General features: G+C 48.3%; 1 protein-coding gene across 3 annotated transcripts in view; it reads left to right on the top strand.

The window, feature by feature from the left end:
- LOC1276754 (neogenin) overlaps window positions 1–25,876 on the top strand; it is a 116,925-nt gene that overhangs the window by 87,181 nt on the left and 3,868 nt on the right. The window contains exons 2-8 of one of the 3 annotated variants that reach the window (XM_061640688.1): window positions 19,438–19,749; window positions 19,823–20,579; window positions 20,653–20,768; window positions 22,680–23,277; window positions 23,342–24,126; window positions 24,200–25,179; window positions 25,297–25,489. In XM_061640688.1, the coding sequence (XP_061496672.1) occupies window positions 19,438–19,749; window positions 19,823–20,579; window positions 20,653–20,768; window positions 22,680–23,277; window positions 23,342–24,126; window positions 24,200–25,179; window positions 25,297–25,489 (3,741 nt within the window). Of the gene's footprint in view, window positions 1–19,437; window positions 19,750–19,822; window positions 20,580–20,652; window positions 20,769–22,679; window positions 23,278–23,341; window positions 24,127–24,199; window positions 25,490–25,876 lie in introns of all 3 variants that reach the window. The other 2 variants (XM_061640689.1, XM_061640687.1) reach the window with 2 other exon arrangements.

Genomic DNA, 25,876 nt, shown 5'->3' with positions numbered 1-25,876 from the left:
CTACAAACTCCGAACCAACTGTGCGCTACCGGTTTTTGCAGAATGCCTGTGTCTGGCGGTGGCTGTGTGTGTATCTACTTTTATTTTTATGTTTTTTCCCTGTTCGTATGGATGGACCCCTAAAACTGAAACCCTTTGCCCGTATCCGTCCGCACAGAAGGTGGACGTGTGAGAATACGCACCGAGCAAAACGGGCTTGTCGTCTGTTTTAAAGGCTATCTGGGATTGATCTGTGGAGCAGCAAGCGTGTGTACGTGCTGCTGCTGCTGTGCTCTGTGAGTTGGAAAAATGTGCCATCGAGAGGGACTGGAGAAGCAGCGTTCGAAACGTCTCTTGGAGTCTGTTGTCTCGTGCTGCTGCTGCTGCTGCTGGTGGCCCAACGAACAGGGCAGTATTACTTCTGGTTGTTTAATTTTTTGATTTATACTATATTCTTCGGCGTTTGTCTTCGAGTAGAGCCGGTTCACTAGACCATGCATATGGAACTGATGCTGCCCTGGGTGTATTGGGTGCTTAGTGATGCTTGAATAAATTATTGCTAGGATTCTTCCTTGCGTGCCAATGTGTTTCAGGGCGATTCAAAGCTGCGGGGATGGGGGAAGGAGATATGCTATGCCTGTGATGCATTGGAGAATGTGAAGCGATAAATGTTCGAAGCTCGAGATAAAATACATTTATTGTGTAGGAAAGTGTGAAATTGGATTTGCCAAACAACGTCGATGAAGTTTTCGCTTGTGCAAAATACCATCCACACACAGAGAGTGAGACCAATGATGTATGTATTGCTGTTGGCAAATATGTGCGTATACAAATTTCAGTAACGATGCGTCTTAAATGTGTTGCTGTAGCAATAACGCTCGTTTTGTGTGTGATAGATGCGTAAAGTTATTGCATTGCATTGCAACGAAACTCATTCCCAAGCAGGAAATTAAATTTATTCTCGACCGATGTAGCCTTTTGTCTATAACTTTGCCCAACCTCCAATAGAACACGTTTATTAAATTGTTATTATTCTTTGGTGTAAATATCCAAAGCAAATACCAGTGCGGGCGCAAACAGTGCACATGATATACCACACCAGGTATATTGAGTCTCGATTAATAATTTAATTAACTCAATATGCATCTACCGAGAGAGGAGCAGCACGTACCGGTGTATCGAGCACGCGCGCGGTACGATGGCGTTGTGAAGAAGGGGGAAGATTTATGTGTCCGCAAGCTGACGACCGCCGCTTTTGGTCCGTGCGTGTGGTCGCCCGATTGATGCAGGTTGTTAAAATGTTATTGCACTTTATGCAAACCATCCATGCCAGTCAATTGCAAGGCTTCGTATGGGTATGATGAACGCTACGGGCAATAAAGCTGTCATCGATTGTGGGTTCGGTTATGGGTGCTGCTGGAATACAAATTTGATTTCCAGCCAAATTCCAATGATCCCTCCTCCAGCCTATCGTTTCACCGGCTTTGGCAGAAATTATTGCAAAACCAAAATGTTCAAAGAGTAATTTGATTGTCGATTACACGCCACGTTATCTGCCCGATGGGGAATGATCTTCCGAGAGCCGATTCGCCAGCGGCGTTACGATCTCTGACTGGTTCGGGTTCCACTCTTACCGCTACCGCCGGACAGCCTTTCCGGGTGTTGTAAATTGTACGTGCTAGTTTGTTCGTACTGTCGAAGTTATTAGATCTAGATCAAACGCGGGAAGGCCCCCTCGAGAGTGTTTGCCGCAGCTTGCACCATATGGCTCCGACAGGTGGATTTATCTCGCTTGCCATGCCATCTCAGGGTCCATGGTGTGGCTCCTTGGAGTCGGCATCCAAGCCTCCACTCTCTGCCTGTGGGGTGTGTATTGATCGGCGGCATTCAAAATCAAAGCATCGACACACGGAGAGCGCTTCAAATGTATTTATTTTCCGCTTCCCGTTTCCTTGCGCCATGGTGGGTTTCGCTGGCTGGTGGATGGGGTTTTATGTGTTTGAAGAATTGAGTAAACACTGGCGATGCTATCAAAAGTGGATTTCTGCATCCAGCTTGTTCGTTTGATGTTTAAAGCTGTGTGCCCCAGTGCGCAACGATTACGTGGTGCAGGATAAAATGGTTTGCCTCGTTACATTTACTGTTTCGTAGCGCTGTTCCTGTTCGTAGTGAAGAATTGACTTGGAAAAGCGAGCGGGCAAAGAATTCTAATTGTCGGTGCAGTGGAGATGTGCTTCATTTTTAGCTCAAATAAAATTGAAATCTCTTACTCTTGTTCGTAATGAGACATGAACTTTAAATTTAATTCCAAATTTGATGTCACTTTATATATTGCTCATCTTATCTAACATCTCTTATTTCTACATTTGTGTTTAGATAATTTCTTTTACATCTTCATTTAAAGGTGAAAAGAAGATAAGACACATTCCAAGTAAACACACTAGTGATGTGCTTTCTGGAGCGTACCTACGACTCCGATCCTACTCGGGCAAAATGGGAGTTCTGCCCGAAGTCGAATTTGTGCGGATTCGTCCGGATTTGTCACGAGTCGTCCAGAGTCATCCGGAGTCATCCGGAGTCAGCTGGAGTGATCCGGAGTCATCTGGAGTCATCCGGAGTTATCCGGAGTCATCCGGAGTCATCCGAAGTCATCCGGAGTCATCTGGAGTCATCGGGAGTCATCCGGAGTTATCCGGAGACATTCGGAGTCATCCGGAGTAATCCGGAGTTATCCGACGTCGGTCAGAGCTATCCGACGTCGTTCAGAGTTATCCGACGTCGTCCAAAGTCGTTAGGATTCGTCTGGAGTTGATGGTTACAATGTGCTTATGATCAGAGATCTTATTTCGTTGTGATTTATTATATTTTACTTTGTGCCTGCACTTCGTATATAGCCCTTTGTATCGAATGCCGACTCTCGACGACTCCAGACGCCTTTGGACGACTCCTGACGCTTCCGGACGACTCCGACCGATGACTCCAGACGACTCTGGACGACTCCAGACGACTCCGGATGACTCCAGACGACTCCGGACGACTCAGGACCACTCCGGACCACTCCAGACGACTTCGGACGACTCCGAACGACTCCGGACAATGCTGAGCAGATCTACCTTTCGAAGTCAGTTCCAAAACTGTCGGTGTCGGATCGGACTTCGGATTTTTGCCAACCACACTCAGCACAAAAGCACACATTTTATTGTTTGAAATGTTTTATTTTTACATTTATATTTTGTGATTATTACACTTCCCAGTTTCTACTGCAATCATTGCGCTTCCGGTTCGTTTTGGTCCAAATTTCCGCTTACAATCTGCAAACGAATGTTGAAATTAAATTTCTACCCTTCCTCAAAACACAAACGCGCCCAAGCTCAAACATCAAACAAAATGCAAACGTATCGTGTAAATGCACTCCTACTCTCGCTTGCTGGTTTACGACCACCTTCGTAAAATGTGATTGTAGTAAAAAGGAGTTTCCCTTCTACATTGTTTATTTTTCTCTTTTACTTACAGGTAAGCGACCGACTACACGTGCCAAGGATCTGTACCTGTTTCCTTTGGTTGAAGTCGTAACAGCAGACGCTTCCTCGTGTTGTGTGTGAGCCGTTCGGCCGGGGAAAGTGCATCGTAAAAGTTTGAAAAATTATCACCCAAACGTTTACAACCAACTGCGCCGTAAGAAATTAATCAACTTCTGTGGAAGCTGGTGTACAAATGCTTGTTCTAACACACCACACTAAGCGTGTTGCTGTGCCTGCACGATAAACACCTGAAACATAGAGCTCCAGTGCTCCATCCGTAGCGATTGTATCGATGGCGCTTCAAAACATGCTTCATGTTAATGTCGCGATAAAGTAAAGTTTCAAGTTTAATGCCCACTCTTCTGTTTGCCGCCCGTGGGCGCCTTTAAAACTTATTGCCCGTTGGTGCTGTCGTTAGAGGATCATAACTCGCGAACAAACGCATCATGTCCACGTTTTGACAGCTCGACGACGATTTCGGATCGTATCGTAACTTTTGTTCACACCCTTGTACCCGGTGCACGGTGGATTTCAAAAATGTTTCCATTTTTGGGGTTTGGGAGTCTATTTTATCCCGCCGGGAGGGGAAGGTATTGACTGCTCTGTTCGTCAGTGCCATCAGATTGATGCCGAGAATGGACACTTGGAAGCGAAGACAAACATTCAAACTGACAGCTAAACCATGTCGCTTTAGTTTGAAGGGCTTTTTCGGATGGTTTTTGTAATATTTCACACGACTGTCAATCGGAACTTATAAAGGGGGAGCGATGTAAATTGATGAACCCTTTTGCTTTGCGTTGGACGACTCCTTTCGAAAAAGTGAAACGATCCCGCATGACACGCTGGGGTCGGCCGTGTCGTGCTTCTAAAAATCCAAAGAAAGTACGGGAAACTTAACCCAGCAGTGCAGCAACCGTTTGCTCTTTCTTCACCGGCTGCTATGACCCGCGAATCGTTGGCATCTGCACGGGAAGACACAGAAGCGCAGCATATGCACCATACATAGACCGGCGTTGCATACACGTATGCGCACCGACCGCGTGCCGTCGTTGGCGGGCTTGGGTGCTATTTTTGGAGTGGAAAACAAAACATAACTGGTTCGTGGTGGTGTCGGACGGGCCGGGCTCGCTTAGAAATATGAGCAATTGACTTCGTGCGGGGGGGGGGACGCCTTGAAAGCAAAGGCAGCGAAAACAAGAAGCGCCCGGTTGCTGCATGCGGTTCAAATATTGCCTTTTCCTCCGCACTGCCTGCCCACACTTACATGAACCGGACAGACAGGAAACGGTCCAAACGGTGCCGCTTTTTCCCTCCGAGGAACGACAGGGTGTGCGCACGACGGCGATGTAAGAATGCAACAAAACACTGCTGCAACGCGGTGCGTCTGTAAAATGTCTTGCACTGTCTCGGTACGCGGGGCAGATTTCAGTTCCAAACCATTTTTGGCTGCTGCTGCTGCTGCAGTCGTCGTTGCGGACTGTTTGTGTTCGCTTTGAGGTGGTTTTGTGATGAAATTGTTATAACGCGTTCAGTCTTTTTTCTCCGTCTTCCTATTAGCCCCTTCGGCGAGCTGAGCAACACTGACAGGAAGGGCAAAGTTTCATGCCGTAATTAAGTAGCAAATGTTTCGGTTTCGAATTTTGCCGATTCTGAGTATTGTGTGTGTGTGTGTGTGGCGGGATGAACCAACAAAAAAAAGGAAAATTTTCAATAAAATGTTCTACAAGCGCCCTACTAACATATTCCCGGCCCGGCCTGATGAGACCCTCCTCTGCTTGGAGAATGGAAAAGTTTAGGCAGCAGTGTGCAGGCATTTTCATTCCGTTCCGGGCCATGTTTAGTGTTTTTCGCGGGAATTGTATCCGCGTATCGTGTGGAAAAGTTTATAATTTGTGTTTTAATTACGGCCTCCAACTCAGAAAACGGAGAACAAACTGACTTGCCGGTTCCAATTTGGATGGTAATGTGTTTGCCTCCAGGGGGGCAGCAATATGAAAATGTTGTTTTGAACCAAAAAATGGGACACGGTGGATATTAACATATGATTGTTTAGCTTTTTTTATTAAAAAACTGATTTTGAACTTGAATTGAATAAGCTAAATTTGTAACATTATTTAATTGTTATTTTGCTTTAATTATTTTAATATTACCTTACTACAAAACTGTCCGAATTACGAAACATTGCTGAAAATCCTTTAATTAAACTACTCCACTTTGCCACTCAATACCGATTGAACTCTTCCCCTTTTCGTGCTGCCCTTCCCCCTTTCGCCAGGGTAATCGATTTGTGTGTGTGTTTCCTGTTCCCACGCTGTTCGGTTAACAATCGGGCGACAATCCTTACAGCCCCTGGTCTCCCGGTTTACAGCTGTTGCACTCCCTAACCTTAACCTCTTCGTGCTCGCGAACGATCCAACGAATTTTTATTTCTCACCCATTCATGCACTGCAGCCATGTTCTCAAAACGTGTCCGACATGAAACTAGTGGGGAAAACTAGCCCTACTGCTGCCTGCTGCCCTCTTAAAATGCATCCACGATTTAACCGTTTGACCATTTCACCCTCGCCCACGCGAGTTCGTTGTTTGCTGCACCGTCCGTACCCGTGTCTCGAACCCGGCGCTGATGGGTGGTGTGCAAAATTAAAAGCTTTTCCCACCCTTTCTTGCTCGCTCGCACTCAAATGGAATGCGATCAGATACACACGTGTGTGTGTGGGCAGCTGCCGCTGGCACAGGAGGGAAACCTGCAACCAGAAGGATTAATTTTTAATAAACGAAAACGTTCAACTGCACCTGTTTAGCTCGAGGCCGTCGTCGCCGCTCTGCTTTTTGCTGAAGTTAGGCAGCTGGTCCGAATGGATCTATGGAACCGTAGCGCCCAAATCCTCACATCCTGAAGAGTTTTGTTTGCTTTTCCTGCGCCACTCTCGTCTGCTTTACCTTTGAAATCCCCCCAAAAAGGGCTTCCCGCGTTTGCGATAAGCCTTTTTGGAATAGCTCTGGAGCACTGGAGCAAATATGTGCTCCTGGAGAGCTGAAACACAACCCGAAATGTGTGGGATATGTGGGTTGCTTGCTCTACTGCCCTTTGTTTTATAGTTTCTACCATGCTTGAAGGATGGCTGCAGCAAAAAAAAAAAAAAATGGGGAAGTGAACCAGCAAATTGGCCTGACCCCTCTCGGAAGGGAGTTGTCGACAGACGACCAACCCCCTCTCGATAACTGTTTGGGTTTTGTGTCTGTATGTACCGTTCAAAAAAAAAGAGGGTGTAGATGGCTAACCGTTGATAGATTCCACACCGGGGCTTTTGCCATTCTCACGAGAAACACCATCTCGCTCTCTCTCCCTGTTTCGGTCATCGAATGAAAAGTTGTGCCTGTCCAGGCAGCAATAAAATTAAAACAAACAGAAAGATTAATTAAAGCAATCGGTTTAATTTCTGGTGCGCGCCTCTCGAAAGGAAGAACAAAAACCCCGAGCAGTGACGGGAGTGTAATAATCATTTGATAATTTTCTTGCACAACCATCTTGCCACCCGTTTTTGTTGTTTGTTTTTGGTTTTGGCGCCACCACCACCACCAGAAAAAAAGGAAAACCGGAAATGGGGTTCGTCGTTTAGCGTGTTCCCGCTATCGATGGAAACTGGTGTAATTTTTGCTTTCTGGAGCAATATTTGCCCAACGTTCCTTCTTGTACAACAGACTCTTGGCACAATAAATCAAAACCCCCTCTTCTTAAGTGGCTCATTATTTTTTTGAGCTTTTCTTTTGTGTTGCTCTTTTTCTGACGCTTTTCGATTGCTTCGCACGGCACGGACTCCCCACTGCTTTCCTACGGGATCGATTATCTCGGCGTTAGAATCGGGCCACCATTCATAACACTCGCTGACAGCACAGTGTCTACAATTATTTGCGTTCGCCATTGAAAAGTGGAGCCACACGGTGGATGGAGGGAAAGCCTGAACGAAAAATAAGCTTCCACCACCAGTGACATACACTCTAGTTCAGTTCCACCCCAACGGGCACCGAACACACCACTCTCTCACTGTGTTTTAATTCGTGATAGACCATCCACACCCGACCCGGCACACCGACCACCATGGCGCGATGTACTCGTGATCGAGTTCCAATATCACAGCGGGAACGTGATTAGCACGCGCTCGGCTCGCCGGGACATCTCGTGCCGTAAACAGACACACACACAGTGTATTAACATAAGTGGGTGGCCCGCGGACGGTCTTAATGCGCCTGCTGAAGCTATCTTTTCCCCCGGCTGGTGTGCTGTGTTGTGGCTACAGTCCGTGCCGGTCCCGTTTATGGCAGAAATCGTGAGCCCCAAAAGAGCCTGGGTTCGCTAATTTAATGACCCAAAAATTTGATCAATCGCGATTGCGCTCGCCGACGCGCACCATACGGTGGTGGAGCTTCACAATCATAATAAATTAGGTTGAGCCGTTTTTTTTCGGGGTTTTGTTCAGGCCAAGATAAACGGCGCTGAAGCGCGTCAATCAAGCTGTGCGAGTTTTATTATTGGACGCGCGTGTGTGAGATCGAGATTTGCGTATCGTGCTCTAATTTAGAGCGCGCTTATCTTGTGATTGTGGGACCTAAGTAGCGAAAGCTGTATCGAAACTGGGTTATGCGTGTTTGGCAAGAATGTTTCCTTCTCCTATCTGATTTCATTAATTCCACATTTTAACGGCTAAAATCGATAGCTTATCTCTCCCGCAATCGAATCATTTCAGTCTTTTGCTCGCTTGATCACACTTCCCGAGGTGCGTTTAAAATGTATCGTGAAATTCTCGTTAGCCTTTTTTACGAAAACTTCTTTCCATCCATCCATCCGGTCGCGGGGATGTTTTGTGAGCGCTCCGCTGATTGACAGGTTCGTTAATCTTGGTAATTGCAAACTATTTACCGGACGTCAACCGAAAACCATCCCCGCCCGCACGCTTCTTGGCCATTTTCTTCGCCCCTATCAACCCGAACCTGCTGCTTCTGCTGGGTCTGACGGGTATGATTGACTTTATTTTATTTTTATAAATCCCGCTCGCGCCCGCCCCGGTTTGCCATTTAATCTGTCGCCCTTGCGAACGAATCGTGAAGCGATAGAAGTGGAAAAAAAAACATTTTATGAACTCTCCTCTCAACAATGTTCATCATCAGCACCTCCCGGTGTATTCGCTCGTGTTGAATGAGGGTGGCACTCTTTTTTTCTTCCCCAATTTTATTTTGACCATTTGGCACTTTTTAACAGTGACCAGTGTGCTAATTTGCAATTAGCCATTGTGTGCTGTCGAATCACTGCAGTCCGGTGAATGGTGGTGCACCCCACGGGTCGGGATTCAATCAGCTGTATGCTGCCGTTCCTTCCGATTGTGCAGCGTTAAACATAAATCAACTTTCCGGCCCGGCACGGAAGGAAGGCTAACTAACCGAAAACGACCAATTTCGAGGAGCCATTATTTAGCTGATAATTTTGTAGTTTGCTCTTCAATTAATAATTCTCGAACCAAACTCACGGAGCTAAAAGTGGTGGCGTTGGCCGGTTTAAGTTTTTCCCTCCCTTCGCTTTCTTTAAAAGCATTTTTCGCGAAAAAGAACGCGAGAGGAGTTGTGTTGCAGGTGGTGTGGTAGTGGTATGGGGACGATTGTCGTGGCAGTTCCGGATGAATGGAATGGAATGGGTGGTGAAACTTTTGTGCATGCTTCCTCTCGTTGGCGTGAATTGGGAGGAAAAGAAAAGAACAAAAAAAAATGCAGGAAAATCTCGGACACTGAAAGGGAAAAGCATCACGGAAGTACTTTTTTCCCCCATAACATCGTCTCGAGCGATGGAGCACAAGTTTGGCACAAGTTTTTTTTATTTTATTTTCGCTCAGCTGGAGCTTTTTCGTCTGTTGCTTTCTTTCCAAGTTTTTCCTTGTTTTGTTTTGTTTCAGCACTATTCTCAACCATTGAAACAAACGACAGTGGGGACGATCATTTGGAGCAATGCTAGACGTATTGCAAGAAACGGCCAAACGAAGTTGAGCAAACTCCCCCCGAATCACGGGAATGATAGTGACAGACGAAGGGACAAACTCAACAAACACACACACACTGAAAAAATAAGACACAGGCGATGATTTTGGAGAAGAAAGAAAGAATGATTGAGGAAATTGAAGCAAAACTTTATTATGGTCATCCTACTGAAAGGAAGGACCGAACCGGCCCTGCTTATATCCTTTCCTAATTTGGGGGTTTTCATTTCTGCTCGTCATCAGCCGGAAGTTCCCTGGATTTTTCATGCTCATGCTCTCTGGGACTTTGTACACTATGTGCGCATTGTGTTTATGGAGCAAACATTTGCGATATGGCTTTAATTCAACGCCAACTCCATGTATCCATGGGCTGAAAGTTTCAACGATTAAAAGGGAAACAATACAAGCGAAAACAGCTACGACTGCCTTTGGAGCGTACAGTGTTATTAGAGCAGAACGAACTCTTAAAAACAAACAGGACGACCATGAACAACGATTGCGCGAGGAAAAGTCCGTGCAACTCTTCCGTCCATCGCAGCTAGACGAAATGGATCTATAAAAGGAGCCAAGCAATGGAAAAGAGAGCCTTTTTTAACCGATCACTAGCAAAGCAATGAAGGAACCACTCCACACTACATCCACTGTACCATCGAAAAGCCGTCTGGACAATATTTGAAGTGACAGACTCTAGTTTGCACTTGCCAGACAACGTTCCGTCCCTCCGTTTCAGTGATTGCTCCTGCTGCAATCGTGCTGTGAGGATTGTAGAAATTGTGGTTGCAAGTTTTCTCCTTCAACTTCACCAAACCCGCTTAAGTGTTTCGATTTCCGAACCGAATTCTGAAAAGTGCCGACTCAGTGACAATCTGATCGAGAACCGGTCACATGGCCGGTTTGGGAAGGGTTAATGGTCCTTCGGTCCTGACGAAGGAAATAGGGGTATGGTCAGCAGTGGAGCTGCTGGTATCAAGAGGGTATGGGGATGGGTATCAAGAGGCATTTATGTGGGTACTTGAATCATTCGGATGACTTTTCACTCCAAAGCGCCCTCCGTACATGGGGGTAGACCAGTGTGGCCAGTGTGCTGGCGTGCTCTTCCGAGTACTTTGGATATCATCGACGCTGCATTGACTATTCACTTTGAAGTGTTACTTTGCGGATGCAATAAAGCTCCTGTTGCAAAGCTTGAGGACAAATAGTTGAGAATTAATCGAATGGCATCGTATCGAATGGGATGTCTGGAGCTGCTGGAGGACTTAAGATCTTTAATTTGCTCCAGAAATAGGTTGCTCTTGCCAAGAATCTATTGAAGATGTAGTGTAATAAAAATATCAATTTACTCCTCCAAGAAGTCCTCCAAGCAGGATTATGGTTTCAATGACTTCTGACCCCGACCAGTGTCGTCTCCCGACCACAATAACAACCCCCAAGTTTTTATTGTTTCTCTACTCACTAAAACACCCTACCTCAATTCTACAATCACGCATCAAAATGGATGCGTTTCCCAGTGCGAGTTGACAGTTTTATGCGGGATATTTCTTATTTATGCACATTCTATCACCCCATTAATGAAGAGAAATGGCTCGAACGGTCAAACCATCTACCGGGAGGTCCCGTTGTCTATGCAGGAAGAAATCGTTTTGTTCCAATCCGGCCGAGTGGAAAAGCGCTCTTGGTATCATCGTCGGTTGCTAGTGACCGCCGCCACCCAAATGTGTAAATGCTTCTCCTGCACTTGGATTTTGCCACAGCAAATGAATGGAATGGCTTCCCGGCACTCGCAATTCACCGCAGCGCCTCCGACCAGGACGTGACGACATCGTAAAATAAAGCTTTGTGTTGCAACGTAGGACAAAAAATCACAACTGTAGCACAAATAACGTCTCTAGGTTGCAGAAGGACGACGATTTAGCGCATGATGATCCAGAAACAATCTGGCGTGTCTCGCCCTCTGTTGTCATGCCGAGGAAGTGAACTTTCCCAGAAGTCCCAGTAGCATTCAGTGGCAATTCCGTCCCCAAACCGTCGTCGCCAGCGCAGCGCGTACGCATTACATCTCGACCCCGAGTGCAATAATTCTTCATGTATCGTGATTTTCCATTTCAATTACACGATTCGTCTGCTCTGCTGCGAAGAAGTATCTGACATTTCTCGATGTATCTCCACGGAAGGGAGGCAACCACAAAGTGAATAGAGATGGTGGCCACCCACTCTCTCTCAGGCCCTGGAATGTGGCGTTCCAGGAGCGTGAACTGTACGACACAGACGGTAGCCTGAACGAGCACGAGATTCAGACGATGTTTGATGTTTGGCTTTTCGGACATATTCTGATGCGGGGGAAGATGTGGATTTTTATTTACTTTTTCGCAGAACGAATGTCCTCCACAAAAGCGGCTCATCCGACTTTACCTTCAAGTGAATGGGGTGCGTCCCACACAAGCGCAAACTGCGAATGACTTGGACACGTGTGCGCGGGTTTGGTTGTTATCCTACTGTGGAGGGTAAAAGGATTTCCAGCTTCTGTAGAATCTACGGATAAGTAAAGTACAATCTACGGCATTACTGGTTTGTTTGTCTTTTATTGTACACCCAGGAATAGCAGGAACTAACTTTTATTGCAGGACGTCTGGAGGAACTGGAGGCGGAATCTCTGGGCTGTAACAAAAATGTATCTCCATTAGCAGATTCCTCGTGCCCAGGGCACGAACACATCAAACAAATGAAGATGATGTTGTCGATAAGTCGCAAAAAGCTACGCGCTAGGGCGGATGCCGTGCTTAATTTTGGGAACAGACAACTAATGAAGAATCACGTATTGTGGGGAAGTTAGATACCGTTGAGCGGAGGGAGATTGGGAGCTGTCGTTTGTCTGATTGTTAATTAGTATCTTCCGGAGAAAAACAGTGTATGTTTTTAGCTCAATTGCTTGAACCAATAAGATGTCGACGTATTTCTGCACACCTTTGCATCCTTCCTGTGTGTTGTTTGAATAGACTTCCTGGAATGGCGGATAAAATACTTCCTTCTCCGACTACTGCAGCCATTCCAATTCCACTGTACGGCGGCGTGGGCATTAAGTTGACAACGATGTCTCGGTGAGCTGAGTTTTAGATTGCTTTGCGCTCCATTCCAGACACATTCGAGGTCCTTCCAAGCGCGTCTGCACAACGTACGCTGTCTGCTAAATGTGTCGGTAAACAACTAGCACACATTCTCACACGTAGGCACACACACCCATGTGGGTAAAAGTTTTCCCGCTCCATGATCGCTCTTTTCTCCGCCATCCCATTTTTCCATTTTCCATTTTTTTTATTGGGAAGCATGGGAATTTTGTTGCAATAAAGGCAAACGGCATTGTCGGTGATGTTGGACCGCCAAAACAAAGCGAAGCGAAAGAACTTACCGAAAGAAAAACAACGTGACGGTGGAAAAGTTGTACCGTGTTTCCTCGCCGTATCCATTGGGCAGGCAGCGGACAAGGCAACGGAATATACGCGGAGGCCGCTAGTAGTTTCGGCGTTATGATGGTTCGGAGCGTTTGTTTACCATGTCGGTTGTCCCTTCTCGCCGTGAATGGGAGGAAAATGAGAAATTGATTGCAAATTCCTGCACGATTGGAGTCGCTCGGGCGGGTCGGCTTTGCCGCGTTGTATGTTGATTTCGTGTGCTTGCGTGGGAGCGAAGCAAAGGAAGCGAAAACAAAACAAAGATTGACGGGAGCTTGATTGGTTCTAACGTCAGGTGGAGATGTGTAAGCATGAATGGAGTAGCGATTTAATTTGGACAGAATTGTAAATGAAGCACACGAGTACGAGCAGAGTTTGTTGATGTGCGGTTGTGCAGGGATATGGATCGATCGACATGACTACACCAATGGAAACTGTCTTGTTACAATATGTATGTAGCATCAGTTTTACAAAGAATTGAACTTACAAGCGATAAAAGTTGACTTCAACCTGTCACTGTAAAAGTTTTCCAGTGCATTAACCTACTCAAATCATATAAATGGGTGCTAAACTTTCCCCCGTTTTACCCAAGCGGCGGACGGAAATGAAAAGAAACCATAACTCATAACCCTGCTGCTACTGAGCGCAAGGGCGTGCCAGGATGACCACCGGTCCTTTGTGTTGCCGGGGCTAGCAAATTCGATTCTAATCAGTGCTTACGGCAGCACAAAGTCGTCGTCCAGCGCTTTTCTTCGCCAGACGCGCGCACCAGACGCACAGGGCGAAACTAAGTTTTGCGGTTAGTTCGAAATAACCACAGAAATCGTTTTTCGCTTGGCAGTTAGTTTTCCCCTGCCATCACCACTAAACGGATGAATGTATGTATGTGTGCATTATTCTGCACACATCGCGCCTGTTCCTGCTACACCCTCCCAAATCATTACATTTCATAGCACCAGAAGCACAAGGGGGAATAGCCCCAGCAGCAAATGGTTTATGCATGACTTTTACGTCGAAAAGAACAGAAAAATAAAAGCCCGGATCCTTTCCGCGTTCTGGATGGGAGAAAATTGTGCTTCCTTTCACTTCACTTCCGGGTCAACCGTATCCCACCACTACGCCTCACATACGTTACTGTGCGCCTCGTGGCTGGGTAGATGGCGACACATTGTGATACAGACTATTGCTGCTGCTGCTGCTGCAACGGAATCTATTTCTTTTAACTCACCCTAGCCCCTGGGACAGTCATAGGTTCTGTATTTTAGGCGTATCGCGCGTGCCGGAAGCATAAACACCCATCCCGGTTTCGAGAGGGGCGTCGAACGTCGAAGAGATGTCCTTTCCTCCGTTCAGAATGAAAAAGGAACATGGGAAAAGTATCTCCCGGCGGCGCCACTGTTCTGCCGGCGGCGGGAACCCAACACCAGCACGAAAGCAGAATGCCACACAACATCGTAGAGAGCCCTTTCAAGAGAGAGAGAGAGACTGGGGAAAGACGGCTAGTAGGAATAAGAATTCATTAAAGTTCCATCGTTGAGGGCCTATAGAAAGTAAATAAAAATCAATTGCAACGAAATGGCGCCCCAACGCGACAGCCGGCAATAATAGTAGAAGGGAGAATGTAACAACAGGCACAGTTTTTCTACGAGGGGTCGTCTCTGGACCACCTTATCTCTTGCATGTATCGGATTTTTGTGTGATTTGTTATCAATATTTTGCTTCTCCTCCACGAAACAGGGAGAGAGAGTGTGTGAGACTTCAATCGAGGTGCGTAAGCGTAGAAGCGGCGTAGAGAAAACGGCCGCGTTTGATGTTTCCGTTTCGGTGGCGACTGCCCGGAGCGCAACTCCAATTATTGAAAACAACCAATCGAGAGTGAAATGGTTCGGAACCATTGCTGTGAGGCATCTATTCTAGCTGTTGGGGGCATGAAACGACTGTGAAGGTGTGCAGACAACCATTTCAATGTGCTGCTCTTCCCTTCGAACCTCAAAAAAACCCTCTCCGCGTTGGGCCATCCGAGGCAAAAAACGCCTGGAGCTAGATTCGTGCGACATGAATTTGTAATCAAACATTCACAGCGAGCAGCAGCAGTCAGTCAGCGCGTAGATCGGTATCGTCATGCAACAAACGCATTTTCGGTGCGGCGCAAGACTACACAGGAGGAGTGCGTTGCGTTTTACGAAATTTTCTATCAATGTAGACTGTCAATCACACGCTCGCTCTTGGTCGGCAAGAGTGTGTCTCCTCTCCCATCGCGATGACCACTGTCGCGATGTCAGTGACGATTTGTTGTATCACAGAAGACTCCCCCCCAGAAAAGGCCGGGCATGTGTCAGCGGCGGACTTGCCTTGACACGAATGGTGCTGAAAATTAGTCACTCCAGTTACAAAAGGCAACCACCAGTAGAGGCAGCGGAAGGTTTTTCTCTGTTCAATTGAGCTAAATTAAAAATTTAAATCGTAAATCTGGAAAGCCCTTATACCCCAGCCCCCATCGTTTGTTTGCATCGTTTAACGCTAATGAACAGACATTTTTATTATGTTGTCGGCATCGCACAGCGCTCTATTCTCTGTCCACATTGTGTCCAGCCCTTCAGACTCTGTCGTGGTCCCTCCTTCCAACGCTAAATCGAACTGCATACGACGGTATCTCCTCGCACGCTGGAAGCCACTGCGGGTTCTACTTCCATTTTAAAGTCAAAAGTACACGTGCCATCGACAGTGCCACACTGCTGTTGGCTTTAAATCGGACGGATAATTTATCTTAATTGACAGATTGGAAGCGATTTACGAACAACAAAACGCACAGGGGCGAGGTGGAGCTACACTCTCCGCCAGCCGTTTTTCGCCGGCGTTTGATGTTTTTTTTTTGGGAAGTGATTTTCCATTGCCCTTCAGTTCAGTGCTGCGCTGTTGTGTCGTCCGTCCATCTCGTGCTTCATGTTGTGTGTGCCCAACAACGCATCACCATGGTTAACGATGAATAATGACGTTGAAAAGAGCTCCCCGAGCTGTATGTTCTGGCTGGCTTCCCAGAATAGAAGACTGTGACAGACCGACAAACGATCACAAAACGCGCACCGCAACTCTTTTTGCACAGGACACAGGACACCACCACGGCTTATTAATTACCGACCGGAGGCAATATGAATTGCTATTTGTTTGCCTTCTCCCATGAAGCAGCCAGCCTGCTACACGTTTGGGGAGACACTTTGAGTGCACAAAATTGGCATTGAAAATCACCATCCAGAGAAGTCCAGCCGAGGGACTGCAGAGCAGCGTACAGACTCTACCTAGCACTCTGCTTAGCTTACCCAAACGAATGCGGACGCGAATGTTGTGCATCTTCAATAATATGCTGGCCTTTTCAAATGCAATTCCAATTGGACTAGAATGCACCAAACGTGCGGGCCCGCACACGAATCACGCTTTCGTCTTCTGGTTTGTGTTTCTCCCAGCCGAGCGCGCGGCCCGAGCTGCTCAGAAATGTAATCTGATTTTCCGCTCCGATGCCATTTGAAGACATTAATTTAATTGAGAATGCAGAGTGCGCCGAACACTCGGAGGAGTGTGGACTGTTGTGTGAATGTTTCGGGCCAAAAAAACACCGGATAGTAGTAGTAGGGAGCGCTTAGCCTAGGGACAGCACTCTCGGTGTACACCCTTCAAGTTGATGGGGGTTTGGGTTACTTAAATAACAAGGGCCAATTATGGATGCGGCTCAAGATGTTTGATAGTTTCTGGTGCGTCCGAAGTAATCTTCCCACCGCACAGGGGTGCGCAATGGAGTGGAGTGGCGGTGGTGTTGATATTTTAAACGCAGTACTCGGACAGAGAGGCCGGAGTGTAGCATTGTGCACACACAGCAACGGTTCGGGTGCAACGCTTAAAGTAGGTTAATTCGTCATGCTTATGGGGCCGTGGGTGGGTGGTACAACACTGTGCGGCGTTCCGATTGCCGATGCCTAGAATGCGCAACTGCGCGCCCACACACTGCAGTTATGGGCAGCATTAATGAGAACGATTAGCTTAAGTATTATGGGCTCGTTCATGGGTTTTTAATCTGCTCGCCGGCAGTTCCGGCAGCGGGGTATAATCATGCTGCGACAGTGACGCAATCGTTCTCTTTGTTGGGTTGTTTGTTTTTTGCTGTTGTTTCTTGTTTATTAACTGTCGACGATGATTATTGTTTGTCTATCGAGAAGTACATCATTGAAGTTAACGATCGTTATTGAATCAAAATCAATAAAGTTCATTTAAAACTAGTGGAGTTTTTGCAGTGTTTTTGTAATGCATTAACACTGTTAGTCGTTGTACCTAATGGATTTTAAAGGTTCAACAAACTTTCTCGTTCATTAGCTTTCAGCTTTCAGCCTAAAAATGTACGCTGTAGTCCTCTTGTCGAACCTGGTGGTAATATCCTGTTGAAATAGCTTGTTGCATCGGCACGATTATCCACTGCTTCCGAAGTAATTTCCTCAAAACGCCTAACCCCCTTCACCTAATCCTGTCAATGTCGGAGCTTGAGCTGAGCATGGCAGAAGTTTTAACAGGGCTTATAAACCCACTCCGCCTGCATCCTGACAGGGTTTGGGGCCTGACAACCCATCAAACAACAACCCCCTGAAGTGAAGTGCGCCGGTTGAGTGCCGGGTGAAATGTAATTTTGTTTGTTATTTGTGAAATTTTAATCACTACAACCGCACACACACACCACATCCAATACTGGTGTGTATTCTAGGACTCTCGTGGGACACACATGCACATACCGCGGGTGAAAAGTAATTCCCAAAACTAATTCCCGTACACTGGATGGGAGCAAAACTTGTGTTGTGTATGCGTGTTTGTGCAACAGGCAACACTCGAATGCAAATGTGAATTATCCCTCCGTACTATCGTGGGATGGTTGTGTTGGATGGTCCTTCAAATTAGATGGCATTAGACAGGCACAGGCCTCAAACGAGGTAGGACACGAAGGAGGGAGGTTTTAGATTTATTGTGGAGTGTTTGATCTACATCGCACATAGACATAGTCACGACAAATGAACGCTGTTATTATACATTGTTAAATTAACACTTGTACTGCTGCTGCTGCTGCTGCTGCTGTTGGCGGTGGTGTGCGCGAAAAACATGTGTTCCTGAGAGCACTCACGATTAGTAGTAATAATGGAGTGGACAGTGAGGGTGAAGGAAGCTTTATTAGTGAACTGTGACAAGCTACTTGCACCGACTCCATGCTTCAACATTACAGGGTTTTCCAAGACAATTTCGAACACGCACATTATTATTCGCCACCTTCAAGATGTTTTTCAACAGCTGTCAAATGGTGTATTTGCAGTTTCAGTTCTTACAGATGATTTTCAGCACACCATAAAGAACTGTCACACAACTCAATACAGCTTGAGATGTGTTGAAAATCATGTGGAAGAATTGAAATACATAATTGTGATGCAAATACATTTTTGACAGCTGTTGAAAAACATCTCGCAATCAATGAAACATTTTGTAGACATTGGAAATTGACCCGAAAAACCCTGTATTTATTCGATTAATTTTACAGGATTTTCCAAGCCAAATTTTCAAACGTAAACATTGTTTTTCACCACGTGCAAGAAGTTAGTCCACATCATGCTGGTATTTCATTTGCATCATCATAATTTTTAATTTCTTCAGCATGATTTTCAACACTCTATGGGGTCTATTTCCATCGATTTTTCACCGGGAGTTTGAAACAACAACTTATCAAGATGTGTTCAACATTCTCAAAAATATATACATGTTGTTGCATTCTTATTACAAAAGTTCATCAATTGGAAAAAGATGAAGGTTTAGGCTTAGGTTGATGTGCCGCGTAAAGCGAAAATTTGATTGAAAAGCATCAAAATTCATGTAGTATTAATTTTGAAAATGTTGTATAAATGTTTCTGAGACGCGTGGCCTTGGTGGAAAAATGATGCCAATAGATCGTTGAAGTGTTGAAAATCATATTGAAGACATAAAAAAATATTATGTAGGAAATGAACTATGATATTACTATGATACCTTGCACGCGGTGAATAACAATGTTTAAATTTGAAAGTGACTTGGAAAACCCTGTAAATTTCCCCTAGCGATGAAAAATCGAAAACATATGCTTTTCATTAGCGCCAATCACTTAGCACCCTTCGGAAGCAGCCCGGAGTATAAGCCGGAGCCGATGACAGGGCAACTATTAGCGATGATTCGACGGATGTTCGTTTAATAAACTTCACCCACGGTCAGTTAATACTGTGGTGCGAACGTCTTGCCTAGGCAGCGAAGAACAGACACAACCGGAAGCTGCCTACACAAACGCACTCACTAATCGAATAAACGCTTCTTCGAACTCGATTGATTGATTAACACCGTACGCGATCGTTGACAGCAATCATGATCTCGTCTCGTAATTTACTTTACCATTTTCTTTCTTCTCGGTACATTTTACAGCACTCGAGTTTACGGTGGAACCATCGGACGTGACCATCCCGGAAGGCAACTCCGTGATGCTGCAGTGTGCCGGCCGGGCCGACCGGAAAGTGCTGCAGGACGGCAAGGTAGCGCCGAACATTCGGTGGCGGGGCCCCGACGGCCAGGACATCGGCATCGTGGGCGACACGTTCCGGTCGCAGCTGACCAACGGCTCGCTGTACATCAGCTCGGTCGAAAGTAACCGGGGCCTGACCGGCTTCTATCACTGTCTGCTCAGCGTGGACGGTATCGGCACGATCGTGAGCCGGTCGGCACGTGTGGCAATTGCAGGTAAGCATTGCACGTTTTCTTTCCACTCTAAAAGGCATGCACACTTAAACTTTCTTCATTTCCGTTTCCCCAGATCTGCCGGACATTAATCAGGAATCGCACGAAATCTACCTGTACGCTGGCCAGACGGCCTACTTCAAGTGTATGTCCAGCCTGCTGCCTTACAGCATCGAATCGCGCTACCACACGGAGTGGCTAAAGGACGATCTACCGCTCCGGATGGACCTGACGCGCATGCTCCTGCTGCCCTCCGGTGCGCTCGAGATTGATGAAGTGGTCCCAGCGGACCGTGGCACCTACCAGTGCAACGTAACGGCCGGCACCTTCTCACGCCTGAGCAGTAAATCGAACCTCAACATCAAATCGACCGCGGGCCAGCCGCAAAGCTTTGCCCCACCGGCGTTCGTGATCGTCCCGCAGCCGCAAACAGTGCGCGAGGGCGACACCGTCATACTGGACTGTGCGGCCAACGGCAACCCAAAGCCAACGATCCGCTGGCTCCGCAACGGGGAAGACATCGACATGAACGATCTCGACTCGCGGTTCCGCATCATGGGCACGGGCTCGCTGCAGATCAACTCGATCCAGGACACGGACGCCGGCGACTACCAGTGCCGGGCGAGCAATACGGAGGATTCGCTCGATGCGTCTGCGACGGTGCAGGTCCAGGTGCCGCCCAAGTTCATCCTCAGCCCGGACGATAAGGTGGCGTACGAAAAGGAGGAGCTCGAGCTGACCTGCTCCATCCACGGCAAGCCGACGCCCATCATACAGTGGCTGAAGAATGGGGACCTGATCACGCCGAGCGAGTACATGCAGATTGTTGGAGGGTAAGGGTGCTTTTTTGTGGATAGCAAACCAACAAATTAACCCAATTATTGTTTTTTTTTTTTGTCTTTTCAGCCACAACCTAAAAATCTTTGGACTAATCGGGTCGGACGCGGGAATGTTTCAATGTATCGGGACAAATCCGGCTGGAAGTGTGCAGGCGGCAGCTCGGCTGGAAATAATCGAGCCAGGTAATTGATTGTTCTGACTGGGTAGTGTCTACCGGCACCAGCACAGGGGTGACGAGAACACAGTACCATTCTGACAAATCTGGGACTCTGTAGGTTGGGTGCGGAAGGGATTGTTTTTTTTTGTGTTCTGTAATTTAGCATTATCCGTCAGAACTTGGATCGCACCTTTTATTTTGAGAGCAAACGCGTTGTTGCCTCAATCGCAATTAGTGATGGGTTCAGTTGGCAAATATCCGGAGTCAACTCTGATCCGACTCCGCAATATTCGGAATCGAATCCGGAAGATAGGTTCGCCCTGCATTATTCGGAGTCGTTCGGAGTCGTCCGGAGTCATTCGGAGTCGCTCGGAGTCATTCGGAGTTATTCGGAGTCGGAGTCGTTCGGAGGCGTCCGGAGTCGTCTGGAGCCGTCCGGAGTCGTCCAGAGTTGTCCGGAGTCGCCCGGAGTCATTTGGAGTCGCCCGGAGTCATTTGGAGTCGCCCGGAGTCATTTAGAGTCGGAGTCGTCCGGAGTCATCCAGAGTCATTCGCAGTCGTTATTGGGAGTCGGAGTCGTCTGGAGTCATCCGGAGGTGTTCGGAGTCGTCCGGAGTTATTGGGAGTCAGAGTCATCCGGAGTCAGCTGGAGTCATTCGGAGTTGGAGTCGTCCGAAGTTGTCCGGAGTCGTTCGGAGTCGGTCTTCGAAACAAAAGCTTGTATAAGAAGTGCACGCGCAAAGTGAAAGATAAAAATCAGAACGAAATGAAATGCCTGATCACAAGCACATTAAACCACACGACTCGACTCCGATCGACTCTAGACGACTCCGAATGATTCCGACTCCGATCGAATCCGGCCGACTCCGATCGACTCCGGCCGACTCCTGACGACTCCAACGACTCCGACAACTCTGAACGACTCCGGAAGACTCCATACGACTCCGGACGACTCCAGGCGACTCCAGACGACTTCGGGTGACTCCGACTCCGGGCGAATCTGGTGGTTCCATTTTGTCGGAATCGGAATCGGAGCACATCACTAATCGCAATCACATTTTCAATGCAATTCTTTTTGACGTATTTGTTTCTTTTCTTTTCTTCTGTTTTTTTCTTCCTTTTCTACTCCTTCGTTGTATGATTTACCGAAAACCCATCCAACAACACGGCTATCGATTTCGATTATCTTCCGTTCTGTGGGAATTTTTTCTTTGGTTTTGCCCTGTTTGTGGTCTTCTGTTCGTCTTTCGAATGGGAATCGGTCTTTTTCGTTGGTCGCCCTCTCACCAAACAACAACGACCACTACCACCACCGACGACGACGATGACGACGGCCCCGGTACTCTTGTTGATTATGATTTATAACCGTTTTGCCCATTTGTGGATGACTTTGCATGCAAACGATTTTCTTCCCCGGTTCTTCGTGCATGATTGTGTTGATGGTACGGGACTGGCTTGCTCTCTAACGTTTCGTTGTTTGCTATCATTGCTGTCTTCATCCCCTAACTCCCTCGCCTCATCCTCGGGTCTGCTCCATTCATGTCCTATCTGTCTTATTGATGCTTGTCTATGTGTGTGTGTGTGCGCTTCTGTATGTACCATTCAAACTCTTTCCCCCCCTTGCTGCGCTGTTTGCAATTTATTTTCCGTTACGTGACTTGTTACCGATTTACCCCGTCACGTGTCTCCTTCGGGATGCTCGTTACGTTGACTTATGCCGTGTGTATTGGTGTACGGCCCAACATTCGAACTGCACGTGATACAACTATCTCTGCTGCATGAATCCGCTGCTCGTCATTGATCCATGACCCGACTCACCCATCACCTTTCCCCTGTGTACGATCGACACAACTCGACCGAAATAACTCCACTCCATGACAAACTCTCTTGTGTGTGTGTGTGTGTGTGTGTGTGTCTGGGACCGTTCTGGGAACAGGTCTGCCGAAACGGCACAAGGGCAAAAAGTTTCAGCAGACGCAATCGAAAACGAAATCGTACGAAAAGTCGCCGCTGCTGCTGCAGTCCGATCCGAAGCTGTCGAAATCGGTACTGGACAGCCTGGTGTCGCGCACCAAGGCACGCCCAAAGTACACGAACGATGACTATGCCGATCACGACCGCATGCTTGACAGTGACCATGACGTGGACGACGACGACGATGAAGACGATGAGGACGAGGACGAAGATGATGACGATGAGGAGGAGGGTAAAATCTACCCGCTGCGACCGAACGAGGACCCGAACAAGCTGTACCAAACGCTGACCGGGTCCCGGTCCCGGGAGGACGGCGGCGAGTTGGTTGGCCATTTCTCTAATCCCAAGTCTCCCCTTAACGCTGTCACGCGGAAATATTCGAAATCATCGTACGCAGACGGGAGTGGGAAGTTTGCGGCACCGCTGCCGGGGCCGCCGCGCACCCTCCAGGCCCAGATCGTGCAGTCGCGCTTCATTACGCTGAGCTGGCTGGAGCCGGCCAAAAACCCGGACGAGGTTATCTCCTACTCCGTTTACTACCGCATGCACACGAGCGATAGGTAAGCGATTTTTTGGCATTAATCACAGGAAGAGGCAAAATTCAAAGTTTCTTCCCTTCACCAGGGAGCGCAAAATGACGACGAAATCGCGCGACGAGCAGGAAATCAACATCCAATCGCTGCAGCCGGGCAAAAACTATCACTTCCGCGTGGTGGGCAACAGCAACCACGGGCCGGGCGAGTCGTCGGAAACGCTGGAGGTGCGCACACTGTCCGAGGAGAATATTGCCGGGGCGCCGCAGAATCTGCGCGGGTACGCCATCACCGAGAAGGATATTCACCTGCAGTGGGATCCGCCGGCGATAACGAACGGCATGATAGCGAAGTACCGGGTGTACTACGCCGAAACGGACAACGGTATGACGGAGATGTACGCGGACACGACCACCACGGAGGCGATCCTTAACGAGCTGCGCCCGTACACGAAGTACACGATGTACGTGGTGCCGTTCAATCAGGCCGGGATGGGCGATCCCTCGCACGAGATTGACGTGAAGACGTACTCGTCGACACCGTCGGAACCGCCGGCGAATGTGACGCTCGAAACGACCAGCTCGACGTCGGTCGCGATACGCTGGGAACCGCCGGCGCTCGAGGATCGCAATGGGCAGATCACGGGGTACAAGATCAAGTACCGGAAGAACAAGAAGCCGCTGCAGGTGGAGACGACACCGGCCAACGTGCGGTACTACATACTGAAGGAGCTGGACAAGATGTCCGCCTATCAGGTGAAGATAGCGGCGATGACCATCAACGGCACCGGGCCGTTTACCGAGTGGCACCACATCGAGACGTACGAGAACGATCTGGACGAATCGCAAGTGCCGGGACAGCCGGCGTGGCTGAAAAGTATGTCTCCTTTGAATGCAGTAAATTACTCAACATTTTGATTGATTGTTTCTCTCTTCTCCTTTTTGCGCAGCGCGCCCTGGAGCGGACAATATTACGGTCACATGGGGTCCGCCGGTCCACCAAGAGATTAAGGTGCGCAGCTACATCCTGGGCTGGGGCAAAGGCATCCCGGACGAGGACACCGCGGAGATTGAGGAGCGTATGCGCTACTTCGAAATACCCAACCTGGAACCGAACAGCGAGTACGTGATTTCGTTGCGCGCTCGCAACGCAATGGGCGACGGTGCGCCCAAGTACGATACGGTGCGCACCCGGGAAGACGCTCCAATCGAAGCGCCAACGCCGCTGGAAGTGCCGGTCGGGCTGCGTGCCATTCCCATGTCCGGCACGTCCATCGTCGTGTACTGGACGGACACAACGCTCAGCAAAAGCCAGCACGTATCGGACAATCGGCACTACGTGGTGCGGTACAGCCCGAACGGGTCGAACCGCTACCGCTACCACAACACGAGCGTGCTGAGCTCCATGATCGGCGATCTGCGCCCCAACACACAGTACGAGTTTGCCGTGAAGGTGGTGAAGGGGCACCGCCAATCGGCCTGGTCCATGTCGGTGCTGAACTCAACCCAGCCCGCATCGCCCGTCTCGCCGCCGCGCGATCTGCAGGTGACGTTCGATCCGCGCAACCCTCTCACGGCCCTGCTAAGCTGGCTTTCCCCGCGCCACGTCAGTGGACCGATCGCGGGCTACCAGGTCCTGTACACCACGGACAACACCAAGCGGGATCGTGATTGGAACATCGAATCCACCACCGGCGAGCACACGTCGGCTGAAATTCTCCACCTCGAACCGCACACGACGTACTACTTCAAGGTGCAGACGCGCCACTCCAAAGGGTTGGGCCCGTTCTCCGCGATGGTATCGCTGAAGACTGGCGCCGAGCTCGACTCGAGCGGCAACCTGACGCTGGACAGGTCGTTCTCGATGGAGCTGATCTACGTGACCACCGGCTTCGCGATACTGGGCTGCCTGGTGATCATCGGAATTTCGGTAATGAAGTGCCGCAGCAAGGGTCCGGAGGGTACGCCCGAGCATGCGAAGAAAAGCTATCAGAAGAATAATGCGGGCATCATTAAACCACCCGACCTCTGGATTCATCACGATCAGATGGAGCTGAAGAACATGGACAAGGGCGGCAACCACGGGACGACGCCCGGCTCGGTCGATGGCGGTGCGTCGAGCAGCGGTACGATGACGCTGCCCCGGTCCGTCGGCGGTGGGCACGATTACGATAGCGAAACGCCGATCACGCACGTCACCAACTCGCTGGATAAGCGAAGCTACGTGCCTGGGTATAATGGTGAGTTTGTTGGAATGTTTATTACATGCGGATGAATGGTTTGTAATAGTGCTGGGAGCTCGGAATCGGTTCCGATAATACCCGGTTCCGATACTATGTTCTGAATCAATGTCGGAGCTGATTTCGATTCTACGATTGATTTCGATTCCGGAGCCGATTCCGATCCCGATTCCTGAGCCGAATCCGGAGTCGAATCCGGAGCCGAATCCGAATCCGATTTCGGAATAGAATCCTGAGCTGACTCCGATTCCGGAATCAATTCCGATTCCAATCCGGAATCGGCTCAGAAGTCTAAAACCGCTCCGGAATCGGAATCAACTCAAGATACAAGGTCCGAATCAGTTTTTGGAATTGGCTCCAGAATCAGGTCTGGAATCGGAATTGACT

Source organism: Anopheles gambiae, chromosome 2 (assembly GCF_943734735.2).
Source record: "Anopheles gambiae chromosome 2, idAnoGambNW_F1_1, whole genome shotgun sequence".
In the NCBI taxonomy this organism is placed as follows: domain Eukaryota; kingdom Metazoa; phylum Arthropoda; class Insecta; order Diptera; family Culicidae; genus Anopheles; species Anopheles gambiae.
This window is presented reverse-complemented; position numbering and strand designations above follow the sequence as displayed.